Source organism: Hyperoodon ampullatus, assembly GCF_949752795.1.
Source record: "Hyperoodon ampullatus genome assembly, chromosome: 19".
Classification (NCBI taxonomy): domain Eukaryota; kingdom Metazoa; phylum Chordata; class Mammalia; order Artiodactyla; family Ziphiidae; genus Hyperoodon; species Hyperoodon ampullatus.
In genome coordinates this window covers 53912675-53927623 of record NC_136932.1, presented here as the reverse complement: position 1 = coordinate 53927623, position 14949 = coordinate 53912675, and the positions used below count along the sequence as shown (strand labels likewise).

Here is a 14949-nt window from a genome sequence, read left to right as displayed (position 1 = left end):
GAATGCCACGGTAGTCCTGTGATGAGGAAACTGCAGTTCGGAGGGACTTAATGATTTATCTCAAAGGATTCAGCTGGTATGCTCTGGAAAAGAGACCGCAAACAGCACTATCCTACAACTCCCAGGGGGAAGTTGGGTAGCGCACACAGAGGCGGCGGAAAGGGTGGAGCCGCCCATGCGCGCCATTGCATCATCGCCAACGTCTCCGGGTTTCCTTTCGCAGCCACCCTTCTTTTCAGTCCAGTACGGTGGCCGACGGGAGCCAGACGCTGGGGATGAATGAAGGTGCTGTGTGCAGGTTGAAACAGTCTCCTCCGCTTTCCCCTCCCTTCAGTCCGGGCTGTGCCTTTGTGCGGTGTCCTCATCCAGCCCCCATCGCACCGCTGGCCGGATTGGTCCCGGCGACTGGGTTTTTGCTGCCCAGGTCGACTCAGGGCACAGCCAGGGCTGGGGAATCCGGATTATCGCCTAGGCCCAACTTCGGACCGCGCTCTAGATTTCTACCGCGTCCCGCCTCTAGTCCCGCCTCTAGGGCGCCGAATCCCCGTGGGGTCCCGGGAGGTTGGAGGGTAGATCTTAAGGTATGAAGCTTTCACTTCTCAGGCATCAGAGCGTTTCGGGGTCCATGTCCGCAACCTGCCCGACTTTTCTCAACCAGAGGGATTGGTTGGTTCTCGTTACGCCCGGGGCCAGACCTATGAGCACACATGCCTTGGCGCCTCGGCTCTGTCAGCCCGCCCCTCTGTTAAAAGGCCAGCTCCTTTTGCTTAAAAGCAAAACGTTTCTGCCCAGCCCTCTGTTACCCACGTTTCTGCTAGTCTGTGGGTCTCAAAGGGGATGGCTTTGGCGACCTGCTTTTTCTGTTTCTGATTGCTCATGAAGACACAGAAGTGCCCAAGTGGGACTCAGCTTTCTCCCACAGCTAATTGCACCTCCACAGCTGGTTTGTTTGTTTGTTTGTTACTAGTAACACAGGGGATATAAGGTAGTGTTAAGGTCTCCAGGGCGTTGAATCTGTCATAACTTCTGGCTAGTGAGGCGATTTACCAGTGCTTCCACCGACTCGTGGAGGGTGGGAAAGAGAAGCCTAACGGTTCTTCACATATGTTGGGTAGGCGTGTGAAAATAAAGAGGTACAAAAGAGGAGCGTCCTTAACTATGCTGTTCTCTTACTTGCATTGTGGCACTAATAGGACTGGTACAGTGGAGAAAGTATGGGACTGGGATTTAGTAGATGAGGGTTCAGCCTTGGATTTTGCAACTGACTAGTAATACTCCTCTGGGCCTGTTACTTAATCTCTCTGGGTTTCATATTCCTTCTCTGCAAAATGGGAGTATTAGAACAGAAGGTCCCTAAGTCTGAAAGAGACATTAATATACTCTGTTTTCTTTCTCATTTTCCAGGTGGCAGTAGAAACATAGGGAGCCTTTAATTGTGCCAGGAATATTGCCAACATCAGGGCCTATTAGAGATAAACCACATTTTTCAGAGGTTTTAAAAAGAGGGGCACTCATACATGTGGAGTTATACCCCTACTTTTTTTTTTTAACCACTAGGATCAACAGTGATAATGACCGAGTGTACAAGCCTTCAGTTTGTCAGTCCTTTTGCTTTTGAGGCAATGCAGAAGGTGGATGTTGTTCGTTTGGCATCTTTAAGCGATCCAGAATTAAGACTTCTCCTGCCCTGCTTGGTGCGGATGGCACTTTGTGCTCCTGCTGACCAGAGCCAAAGCTGGGCTCAGGATAAAAAACTCATCCTTCGTCTTCTCTCTGGAGTGGAAGCTGTCAATTCCATTGTTGCTTTGTTGTCTGTGGACTTTCATGCTTTAGAACAGGATGCCAGCAAAGAACAGCAGCTTAGGTAATGTAATACTATATAATATGTGGATTGATTGGTATTTACTTCGATTTGCTTAAAAGGAGGGAATCAAATTTTTTTGGAGATTTTAGGGCTTCTTATTGCAGTGCACTCTTCCAAAAAAGAGAAGATTGGGAATCTGAACTTTGGAGAGCATTTTTTAAAGTTATTTTTAATGTATAATTAAAATTCTAGGGTCTTTTTTTTTTTTTTAAGCGGGTCTCTCACTGTTGTGGCCTCTCCCATTGTGGAGCACAGGCTCCAGACGCGCAGGCTCAGCGGCTATGGCCACGGGCCCAGCCGCTCTGCAGCATGTGGGATCTGCCCGAGACCGGGGTACGAACCCGTGTCCCCTGCATCGGCAGGCAGACTCCCAACCACTGCGCCACCAGGGAGACCCTCTAGGGTCTTTTGAATTCCATATTGTAAAATGTTGTGCTGAGAACTTTGGCTATATACACTGTTGTGCTCAGGCTAAACTGATTAGGCCAATTACTCTCAGTGGGAAGGGGGTAGGGTAAATTCCCCTAGAGCAGAAGGATTTATTGGAATCTCCTGAGAGGCTTTTATTTTTGTTTATTTATTTTTTGGCTCTGCCACACAGAATGCAGGATCTTAGTTCCCCGACCAGGGATCTTAGTTCCCCAACCAGGGATCTTAGTTCCCCAACCAGGGATCTTAGTTCCCCAACCAGGGATGGAACCCTCACGCCCTGCAGTGGAAGTGTGGAGTCTTAACCATTGGACCTCCAGGGAAGTCCTGTAGGAGGCTTGTTAAGCTTGTACTGAGCCCCCCAAATTCTGGACATTTGTTTTGTCCTTCCTCCCACATTGTGGATCCAGTAGTGAGCCACTGTTGTTAATGGAAGTGGGTGTTAACTGTCAGTTGTAATGGAGTCTTTACACAGGTTGTGAATCTCTGAAATAGACAAACTAAATATTTCAGAAGTAATACATTCATGAAATATATGAAAAGAATTCATACATTCTTTTGTAGATTATGTCTGTAAAAGGTCATTTTTATGCTTTTATTTCTATGCCAGTGTTCTCATAATTGTTTTACACGTTTGTACTTTATTAGGCATAAACTTGGAGGAGGCAGTGGAGAGAGCATCCTGGTATCACAGCTGCAGCATGGACTGACTTTAGAGTTTGAACACAGTGATTCACCTCGTCGATTGCGTCTTGTGCTTAGTGAACTTTTGGCAATTATGAACAAGGTGCGTCTATTTTAATCACAGCTCAAAATATGCATGACTTGATGTCTACACATAGAAGGTAGAAACAGGCAAGAAGGCAGGCAGGTTGCATCCTCTCGTACACATGTTTCTATTTGTTATGTAAGTGTCTTCCTTTCAAAGGCTTGAAAGGATATTAAATGCCTGCTTTTTTTTTTTTTTTTTGCGGTATGCAGGCCTCTCACCGTTGTGGCCTCTCCCGTTGCGGAGCACAGGCTCCGGACGCGCAGGCTCAGCGGCTATGGCTCACGGGCCTAGCCGCTCCGCGGCATGTGGGATCTTCCCAGACCGGGGCACGAACCCGTGTCCCCTGCATCGGCAGGCGGACTCTCACACTGCGCCACCAGGGAAGCCCTAAATGCCTGCTTTTAAAGGCTGTTTCTAATTACTATTTTCTCTAATTTATGCCTATTCTGCATTCTCTATCATAAGGTTTTTTTCTGTATAGAGTCCATTCAACGGCTTCTTGATGTTTAGAAAGATATATAGCTCAAGACTTGTATAAATGACAAAATTTGAAAATATCTCTATAGGATATAATTTCTCCCATAAGATGTTGTGAAATATGTACGTGATTCCTAAAAAATGTGTGAGATTCCTTTAGATACTGATTGAATTATGTACCTCATACGTAACGGTGACTGGGGAGTATCAAAGCTGAATTGAATGTGGGATATTTGGCTAGCTTCACTCACTAGATGACTGAATTGTGCCTGTATACTAAAGAAGGCTATTCAACCTCTCATCTCAGCAAAATGATAGGTTACTTTCTTTCTTTCTTTTATTTAAAAAATTTATTTTATTTTATTTTTATTTATTTATTTTTGGTTGCATTGGGTCTTCGTTGCTGCACAGGCTCTCTCTAGTTGCGGCGAGCGGGGGCTACTCTTCCCTGCGGTGTGTGGGCTTCTCATTGCGGTGGCTTCTCTTGCTGCAGAGCATGGGCTCTAGGCACATGGGCTCAGTAGTTGTGGCACGCAGGCTTCAGTAGTTGTGGCTCATGGGCTCTAGAGTGCAGGCTCAGTAGTTGTGGCGCACGGGCTTAGTTGCTCTGCGGCATGTGGGATCTTCCCAGAGCAGGTCTCAAACCCGTGTCCCCTCCATTGGCAGGCAGATTCTTAACCACTGCACCACCAGGGAAGTCCCTATTTATTTATTTTTATTGAAGATTTGCAATGTTATATTAGTTTCGGGTGTACATAGGTTACTTTAGGTCATGGACTTTTGGGTGCTAATGGTTAATTGAAACTCTGAATTTTAAATTTGTGAATGTTAGCAGTTACCATACAGAGAACTAAATTGGATCTTCATATTAAGATGTCTTATATAAGATTGGGCCCAGAGTTTGAGAAGCAAATGTTTTTTACTTTGAGAATCTCAAGGTTAGTTAATTTATAATAAATAAAGTTTAGTTTTATCAATTGTGGACCAAAAAAACCTAAATTCTGTTTCCAAAGAAAATACTGATGGGGGCGGGCGGATTTAGTTAGTTCTTGATAGTTTATAAGATGTGTCACAAATCTTAATTTTTTTTCTATTACAAAGTTATTTACTTCAGCTCTTTTCTACTATACTGATAGTCTTTAATTTTTTCTTTTTCTTTTATTTTTGATTTTTCTTATTTTTTTTGGCCACACCATGTGGCTTGCAGGCTCTTAGTTCCCTGACCAGGGATCGAACCTGGGCTGTCAGCAGTGAAAGCACAGAGTCCTTACCACTGAACCGCCAGGGAATTCTTGACAGTCTTTAATTTTAACTAATATTTTCCTACATCTTTTTCTTAATACTGTACTTGATGCCTCTAATGAAATAAGTGACCTGCCTTCTCTGAGAGGTTTCCAGTTTTTCAGTTCAGCACCCTTCAGCATATGGGAAATGTAGCAATGAAACTTATGTAGGAAATTTTCAGAAAAGCTGGTTGGTACTTTTGATGACCTAAATTTTTATTCTTTGTTTTTCCCACACTTCATTTAGAACATGAATTTATAGCTAATTTTCAGAAAAGTTAATTAGTACTTTTGTTGACCTAAATTTTTATTCTTTGTTTTTCCCATACTTCATTTAGAAGATGAATTTATAGCTGTTATACTGCTTTAAGTTTATAGTTTTTTAGCTTTTTTTTGAACTACAACTTATGTAGGTAGCATTCTTAGTTCATTTCTTTGGCTTGTCTTATCTTTAATTCCAGATGCCTCCAAATATTTGTATAGATATAAATTATCAAGACTCATATTGCATGTCTGGAATAATAATGTGACTTGACTAATTGTGGTTAAATTGATACAAATTCATCCAGTACTGCATATTCTACTATAGTGTATTAATGACTTATTAAGAGACATGGTCTGTAAGCTCAAAAAATAATTACAAAAATAGTAAGGGGTCTAATTCATTACCTGAAATTAAGAGAGTTCATCATTTCTTCTTTCTTTTTTTTAAAGGTATCTGAGTCCAGTGGAGAATTTTTTTTCAAGTCATCTGAGCTATTTGAGAGTCCAGTCTATTTGGAGGAAGCTGCAGATGTGCTTTGTATTTTACAAGCAGGTACTATGATGAGTGCTAAGATAAACTTCAGATATAGTTTCTTGTTAAATGATACTGTGTAACTCCTTAACCTGGAGTGTTGTGCTATTTTAAGGTTCACCTAATTCAGAATGTACCTTAAAAGTTTAGGTCAAAAATGACTAATAGTAGGACAATGATTGAGTAAATTATATTATTTCCATAGTATAGCATACTGTGCAGCCATTAAAGTGGTATATTTGAAGAAATTTAATCATTTTGGAAAATGTTCACAATATGTTAAATGAAAAAAAGCAAGTGGCAAAATGGTAAGTAGAATATAATCCCAGTTTTGTTAACAGTAATACCCATAGGGGGATTAAAATAAAATCTTTCAAATTATTAACTTTGAGTGATGGGATTAGAGCTGATTTTATTTTTATTCTCTGCACTTTTTGTATTTTCTGGGCTCTTTATAATAGGTATGCATGATCAGAATTAAAAGATAGAGGACATAAAAATGCAGAGAAAATTGTCATGAAAGTAACTCTTTTGACCAACACTGTCCACCACAGCGATGGTAGTGTTCTGTGTCATGCTGTCTAGTACAGTAGCCACTAGCCACATGTGGTTATGGAGTACTTGAAATGTGGCTAGTGTGATTGAGGAATGAAACTATTTTTAATTTAATTTAATTTTAATTTAAATAGTCACATGTGGCTACTGGCTATCCTACTGGACTGTTCCACTCTAGACTATGAAAAGAAAGTACTTTAATTTAATTACTTTTAAATGACAGTGGTGAAATGTCAAAAGATGTTTAATGTATAATACAATGAAATATCACTCCTTAGTAGTAACACTGATTTTGTTTTCTTATAGAGCTCCCATCCTTGCTTCCTATAGTTGATGTAGCTGAAGCCTTGCTCCATGTTAGAAATGGTGCCTGGTTCTTGTGTCTGTTGGTGGCCAATGTTCCTGATAGTTTTAATGAAGGTAAATGTAATTTTAAAATGGGATATTGAAGAGATTTGCTTGGGCACGTACAGGCCTTATTTTTTTTTTTTAATTAATTAATTAATTTATTTATTTATGGCTGCGTTGGGTCTTCTTTGCTGTGCACAGGCTTTCTCTAGTTGCTGCACGTGGGGGCTGCTCTTCGTTGCGGTGCATGGTCTTCTCATTGCGGTGGCTTCTCTTGTTGTGGAGCACGGGCTCTAGGCACGCGGGCTTCAGTAGCTGGGGCACGCAGGCTCAGTAGTTGTGGCTCGCGGGCTCTAGAGTGCAGGCTCAGTAGTTGTGGCACACGGGCTTAGTTGCTCCATGGCATGTGGGATCTTCTGGGACCAGGGCTCAAACCCATGTCCCCTGCATTGGCAGGCAGATTCTTAACCACTGTGCCACCAGGGAAGCCCTGGGGGGCATAATTTCTAACCTTGTCACTCACTCTTTGTGTGATCTCCATCAAGATGCTTAACTTCTCATTTGAAAAATGGAGGTATTGATAATATTTCCCTTTTGTTTCTAAGAGATTTACTGAATATTACACAATAGGTTTAGGTTAACCTTTCAGCTCTTTAAAGATGTCATTCTGTTGTCTATGGTAATTTGTATCTTTATTCCTCTGTACATGTTCCTTTTTTTCCTCTGGCTACTTTTATTTGTTTATTTTTTTTATCCCTTCTGGCTACTTTTAAGATTTTCTCTTTATCATTGGTTTTCAGAGATTTGATTATGATGTGTCTTGGTATGATTTTCTTAGTGTTTATCCTGCTTGGGGTTTATTGAACTTCTGGGTTTATAGTTTTCATCAAGTTTGGAAAAATTTCTTCAAATATATATATTTGTCTTTCATTCTCTTTTTCTGAGACATTACAAGTATGTTTGACTATTTGATGTTCCACAGGTCACAGTTCATTTTTTTGAGTCTCTTTTCACTCTTGGCTTTATTTTGATCAGTTTCTATTGCTATGTTTTCAAGTTTCCTGATCCTTTTCTTCTGTAGTGTCTAATCTGCATAAATGAGTGATTCTCAAGACTGAAAAAATTGTTTCTGATATCCTACTTACAAAGCTTAAAGTAATAGAGCCTATTAAATCTTCAGTTTGTAGAGGCCTGATCAAAAATGGGGAACGACAAGATGAAGAGAGTCTTGGAGGAAGGCGGAGGACGGATGCCTTACGCTTCTTATGTAAAATGAATCCTTCTCAGGCCCTGAAGGTCCGAGGCATGGTGGTAAGAGATCTTATTATTTTTCTGAGACAAAAGCCTTTATATTAGGACCAGGAACTCTTCTCAAGATGGTTTTAGAATATTATAGAGATTTGGAATTATAGTTATAGACTGGATGTATTACCTTCTTCTCTGGGTTTTTATGTTTTGTGTTATGTCCCTCACTAAACTTTAGATGCTTTAGATTCTGGCTCATCCTGGCCCTTTTCCTTATGATATTGAACTCAGTTTGTTTTCTTTACTCTGTTAGGTGGAAGAATGTCACTTGCCAGGTCTTGGAGTGGCTTTGACCTTGGATCATACTAAAAATGAAGCTAGTGAAGACGGAGTGAGTGACTTGGTTTGTTTTGTTAGTGGTTTACTTCTTGGAACAAATGCGAAAGTCCGGACTTGGTTTGGAACTTTTATCCGAAATGGACAGCAGGTGAGGGAGAAATACGTGTATAGACCAAGGATCAGGCTATTTTGGTAGTTAGTAAGAGAGGAAGAAACACTTTTAGAATGATGTCATTAAGCCGGTGCTTCTCAAACTTCTTAGTCTCAGGACCTCCTAACATTTAAAATAAATCACTGAGAACTCCAAAGAGCTTTTGTATAGGCTTTTTTTTTTTTTTAATTTATTTATTTTTGGCTGTGTTGGGTCTTTGTTGCTGCGCGCAGGCTTTCTCTAGTTGCGGCGAGCAGGGGCTACTCTTCACTGTGGTGTGTGGGCTTCTCATTGCTTTGGCTTCTCTTTCTGCAGAGCACGGGCTCTAGGTGCATGGGCTTCAGTAGTTGTGGCACGTGGGCTCAGTAGTTGTGGCTTGCAGGCTCTAGATTGTAGGCTCAGTAGTTGTGGCGCACAGGCTTAGTTGTTCCAAAGCATGGGGGAATCTTCCCAGGCCAGGGCTCGAACCCATGTCCCCTGCATTGGCAGGTGGATTCTTAACCACTGCACCACCAGGGAAGTCCCTGTATAGGATTTTATCTATTGATATTTACCATACTAGAAATGAAAACTTCAGTTTTTGAAATATTTATTTATAATTCATTTAAAAATAACAATAATAATCTCATTAAATGGGACTATAACATATTTTTTAATGAAAAATAACCATATTTTCCAAAACAAAAATTTACTGAAAAGAGTGGTATCATTGTGCATTTTTGGAAGTCTCTTTAATGTCTGGCCTTTGGAAAAACTGCACTGTATACTTGTGGGAAAATGAGTAAAAAAGGTCTATAATGTTAAGGAAATATTTTTGACCTTCTGGACCCCCTAAAGAGTATTGGTAATCTCCAGGTTTCTGGGTCAGCCACGTGAGAACTGCTACGTTAGGTTGCTACATTAGGTCATCAATACAAGTTGTTATTGTAGTCTGTAATTTTAATATGTGTGTGTATATTATTATTATTATTATATTATTGTGGTAAAATATACATAATGTAAAATTTACCATTTGAATCATTTTTAAGTGTACAGTTCAGTGACATTAAGTACATTTACAGTGTTGTGCAACCATCATCACTATTCATTTTGAGAACTTTTTCATCATCCCAAACAGAAACTCTGTACCCATTAAACAATAATTTCCCATTCCTCCTTCCTCCCAGCACCTGGTAATCTCTTTTCTACTTTCTGTTTCTATGAATTTGCTCATTCTAGGTACCTCGTATAAGTGGTATTTCTCTTTTTGAGTTTGGCTTATTTTCCTTAGCATAATGTTTATTTTATTTTATTTTTGGCTGCGTAGGGTCTTTGTTGCTGTGCATGGGCTTCCTTTAGTTGCAGCGAGAGGGGGCTACTCTTCATTGTGGTGTGCGGGCTTCTCATTGCGGTGGCTTCTCCTGTTGCAGAGCGTGGGCTGTAGGCGTGCGGACTTCAGTAGTTGCAGCGCGTGGGCTTAGTTGCTCCACGGCATGTGGGATCTTCCCGGACCAGGGCTCGAACCCGTGTCCCCTGCTTTGGCAGGCGGATTCTTAACCACTGTGCCTCCAGGGAAGTCCCTAGCATTATGTTTTTAAGGTCCATGCATGTTGTAGCATGTGTCAGAATTTCCTTCCTTTCTAAGGCTAATATTTTACTGTATGTATCTACTACATTTATCCATCCATCTATTGATGAATATATATTATATTTTGCAACAGTTTTTAACTTGCAAAATATTGTACTTTTTCAAAAAACATCTCATGGTAACTCTGTGAACAGAGTCCTGTCCCTACAAAGAAACTAATGCAGAATGGTTTTTAACTTGTTGAGGTTAGTGAGCTTGACAGTAACATGTGTACTGCTTAGACATGTGTACTTCAGTCTATTTTTTTATGCCATAAATTCACCATACTTTTCTGTATCCAAGTTTTACTTTACTTCTGGCCCATTTGAAAACTAATTTTAAACTTTGCTTTTGAAAAGGAAGTGACTATTTCTAGTATTCCTTCTGTGTGTCAGGCACTGTGCTAAGCCCTTGGTATGATCCTCTTGTTTGTAATTGTTCTTTGTGTGCAATATACTTTTCTTATTTGAACCTTATATCATTAATAAAACAGGCTTACCATATTTTACTTTGAAACACTCTAAAAATAATAACTAACTTTTGCCTAGTCCTTTACAGTTTAGAACTGCTTTCATATTTATTATCTTTGTTCATTCATCTATTTAACAAATATTGAATGCTTGCTGTATGTCAAGCACAATATGTCAGGCCCTGATGAGTAAGAGATGACTGGACGTTATCCCTGCCTGAAGAACTGGGAGGTGGTAGACTTGTAAACTCCTAATTAGAGCACTCCTGGGAGTTAAATATTATTAATAAGATATTCATCTCCTTGTCATTTAAGACAAGGGGTTCAGAGAGTTTAACTTATATGCCTAAAAGTACATAATCAATTAATAGTAGAGCTTTTGTTTCCACCCAAGCCCTTCTGTCTTCATAGTCTGAGTACTTTGTACATATGACTCCACTAGTCACTATGTATTTGAAAGCATCATTTACATGATATTTTACATCTCAAATTGTTATTAATTTAGTATTTTCTGTACAACCAGTCCACATTAGGGTGAGTACAGTATTTGTCAAGTCCACTGAATTTGCTCGATGGATTAAAATGAGATTCTGCAGATATGATAGCCTCAGCCTCCTCAAATGGATCAGTTTCAAGTGTTTAAGTGGAGAGCTTTGTTTGAACTTCCTTCTGACTTAGTAAGTGCTCCATGCTTTCTTCCTTTTGTGGCCCATATTTTTCTCTTACAGAGAAAAAGAGAGACCAGTAGTTCTGTCCTTTGGCAAATGAGAAGGCAGCTTCTCCTGGAGTTGATGGGCATTCTTCCCACAGTAAGAAGTACCCGCATTGTGGAAGAAGCTGATGTGGAGATGGAGCCCAATGTGTCTGTGTATTCGGGGCTGAAAGAAGAGCATGTTGTGAAAGCCAGTGCACTCTTACGTCTGTACTGTGCTTTGATGGGGATCGCTGGACTCAAGTATTCAATAATTTGATATTTTACCTTTTTGTCCTTTTACTTTCTTGTTTCTAATCCCAAGAAAGTGGGCCACAGGCCTTTTATTCAGAGGATTTGGGTTTTCTACTGGGCTTAGGTAGTGAGCTCGCCTATATCAAGAATGAAGGCCTAAGGCAAACATTCCTAGCTGGGATGTATCCATCTATTTTGGTCTGATTGTAAATAGAATTATGTAAATATGGGAGGAGCGAGAGCAGTTTAAGAAACCTATGACTCTACCACAGCTTGACATGACTATCATGAGTGATCTGTGAGTTATCCTTTACCTAGCCCATGCAGCTAGTTGAAGTAAATGTGTTCTGTGTTTCCTTTACAACTGAGATCATAGATTGTTTAAAATGAATATGATGTGATTATTAAGCACGAGATTTCTTAGTCACTGGACTACATCCTTTTGAATACTGTCCTCAACTGTTATACATATAGTCCTCACTTTGCATGTCTCTGTTAACATGAGTTTCAGTTACCACACTTTAGTTAAATAACACTGCTCCCTCAACAACTAATGTATCAGTTACCATGATACATTAACCAAATTATTGTATAAAGTACAAACTTTGCTGAGAGCTTTTTAAGCCACAAATCACTGTGTAAATAAAAGAGGCACATCATGAGCAGTGACCAATCACATCATTTCTTTTAAAATCTTTCAGTAACTAGTCAATGTACAACTATTACTCAGTTCATGAACAGACAGCAAAGTGAGTAGCAGTATCATCTCCTTGTCTCTCAGTGCATAAACCCATGTGATATTTTACAGGAATGGATAACTGAAAGAGGGAATTGACCAATAAAAATGAAAGTGTAGCAAAGAAGCAAAGTAGTTAACACTGGAAGTGACATTTGAGCCAAACATAAATAGAAGAAATAGCTGACTGTGAGGATGTTGACAGTGCTGCCATTTGAGAGACCCTAGATACGTAGCCAGGTGAACTTAGTGAAGGCGAACTTGAGGAAAGTCATTGTGACAAAAAGGATGAAGACCAGAGGACTGATGCTGGCAAAAATCTTCACATTAAAGGGACTCTCAGATATTTCATGACTGGAAGTACAAAGGATAAAATGTTGGAAGCTGATCCAAACTTAGAAGGGGGTGTGATAATTCATCAGGCTTAGAGAAGATGCTCACTCCATATTATAAGTTATTCAATGAGAAGGTGGCAAGGGCTGTTCAAACTACTCTTGATAAATCTTTTACAAAGAAAACACTTTAATTCCCAATGTTTCTAATATATCCAATTATAGAATGCTGTATAAATATTAGTTTTACTATTTAAAAAAATTTCCCTGTGCATTGTAACCAACAGAGTTTTTAATGTCCTGACAAAAATTTTAAAAGTCGTGGAACAGTTGTAATTTTCCCCATTGATTATTAAGATCTTGATGCAGTTTCAGCTTGCATCGTTATTTTTATGGTCCCACACTACTGTGCAAAGTGAGGTCTACCTGTATTTGTGTCTGAGGAAAAACACTGGTTGTGAATTCAGCAGTTTTGCTTTTGACATCTTAAGCTAGTAAAGATTTTATAAATAGGGAGGTACATTGTAAAGCTCAAGATTCGTATCGGAAAGGTTAAGCTGTTGAGAAGTCCCTTCTTCTTCCTTCTCTCAACTGAAAAAAGTAAAACCTAATAATGTATTCCTTTTTTAGACCAACTGAGGAAGAAGCTGAGCAATTACTGCAGTTGATGACAAGCCGTCCTCCTGCCACACCAGCTGGGGTTCGCTTTGTTTCACTTTCCTTTTGTATGCTCCTGGCCTTTTCTACACTTGTCAGGTACCCAACTATATAATTGTACTATTTTCTCAAGGTCTGCTTTTGTTTATTTATTAAAACACATGTATAAAATTAATTAGGAGCTTACTACAAAATGTTCTAAGATAGGGACATTGGTATTGTCATTTAATAAAAGGATATCAGTAGTATCTCCTGTATGCCGGTTATTTTAGTTGTCTTTATCAAAGTTTCATGTACCTATTGTTTAAAGGAGTCAAAATAGTTCTTCAAGATTTGAGGCAAATTGTAGTCCTCATTCCCCCTCTCCCTGTTTCCCCTTCCCTAGAGGCAGCTTCTTTCAGTTCCTTCAGCTGATTCTTTTGGTTTTTACTACCACATCTTTATTAACATGTTTGTATTTGCTACATCCTGATTTTTCGTTTTAGGAGTATTTGTTGACTTCCCACTGTGAGAATAAGGAATTCGTTCTCTCTTTTCTTTCTGTCCTCAACATATCTACACATCCTTTCTATCTTCCCATTCTCCCATTACAGTTATTATTTTGCTTTGACCAATACATAGTTGTTTATGTTACACTATTGGGAGCTCAACCAAGCAGTAGATGATTACTTTTCTTTTGCAAAACTTGTTTCTCCATTAATAATTATCCTGTGTTTTTGTTCTTTGTTTTTCATTTGCTCTGTATTTTATGTGCTTACGTTAATGCAATCTCAAACTCTCTGCCAATCTAAACCTCCTCTCAAGATGTTCAGACTCATTAGATATTCTGCCAGTTTCAATTTCTTGAGGAAATCTCTCCTGGAACATTTTGACCTCCCATCTGAACTGGTTACCTCTGCACCTGGTACACAGCTCTCATCCGGGAATTGCTCTTCACTATTATTTTGGGGACTTGCTTGAGCTGTCCTTTGTGGGGTCTTCTGTTTCCTGCATCTTATGTCTCCATCTTTTTACTTTTTTCTTTGATTTATTTATTTAGTTATTTATTTGGCTGTGCCGGGTCTTAGTTGAGGCGCTTGGGATCTTCCTTGTGGCATGCGGTATCTTTAGTTGCAGCACGTGGGATCTTTAGTTGTGGCATGTGAAATCTTTTAGTTGCAGCATGTGGGATCTAGTTCGCTGACCAGGGATCGAACTGGGCCCCCTGCATTGGGAGCATGGAGTCTTAACCACCGGATTACCAGGGAAGTCCCTCCATCTTTTTTCATTTGCTCCCTCATTTTGCTTCTTTAGAATGGGTATGTGAGAGGTAAATTATTTTAAGACTGGGTGTTTCTTTATTCTGCTTTGACACTTGATTGATAGTTTGATGGGGTATAGAATTCTAAGTTGGAAATAATTCCCTTTGAGAATTTTGAAAGTCTTGCTCTATTGTCTTCTAACTTCCAGTGTTACTGTTGAGAAATCTGATGACATTCTGATTCCTGGTCCTTTTTGTGGCTTGTTCTTTTTAAATAGGGAGTCATGTAGGATTAGCCTTTTGTCCCTAGGGTTTTGAAATTTCTGGATGATATGCTTTTGTATGGGTCTGTTTTGTCTTTCATCTTAGGTGTTTTTTTTTTTTGGCCACGCCACATGGCTTGTGGGATCTTAGTTCCCCAACCAGGGGTCGAAACCAGGGCCCTGGCAGTGAGAGCTCTGAGTCCTAACCACTGGACCTCCAGGGAATGCCCTCATTCTAGGCATTTAGTTAGCCCTTTTAACCTGGGAACTCACAGTGTTCAGTTCTAGGAAATTTTCTTGAACTAATTCGTTGGTAATGTCCACCACATGGGTTTTCTCTGTTTGAAACCTCCTCTTATTTGGATATTGGACTTCCTGAAATTATCATCTTATTTTCTTATTCTTTCTTATTTTCCTTATCTTTGTCTTGTTCTGCATTTT

At 39.7% G+C, this 14949-nt stretch overlaps 1 protein-coding gene across 1 annotated transcript in view; it reads left to right on the top strand.

Annotated features, from left to right (window-relative positions):
- The first annotated feature begins 1562 nt into the window (after positions 1–1562).
- The window catches only part of INTS2 (integrator complex subunit 2), a 50399-nt gene continuing 37012 nt past the window's right edge, over positions 1563–14949 (top strand). Inside the window, exons 1-8 of the mRNA XM_079726203.1 lie at positions 1563–1864; positions 2942–3080; positions 5540–5642; positions 6483–6596; positions 7705–7835; positions 8083–8256; positions 11063–11289; positions 12979–13104. Coding sequence (XP_079582329.1) covers positions 1572–1864; positions 2942–3080; positions 5540–5642; positions 6483–6596; positions 7705–7835; positions 8083–8256; positions 11063–11289; positions 12979–13104 — 1307 coding nt within the window. The 5' untranslated portion in view covers positions 1563–1571. The remainder of the gene's footprint in view (positions 1865–2941; positions 3081–5539; positions 5643–6482; positions 6597–7704; positions 7836–8082; positions 8257–11062; positions 11290–12978; positions 13105–14949) is intronic.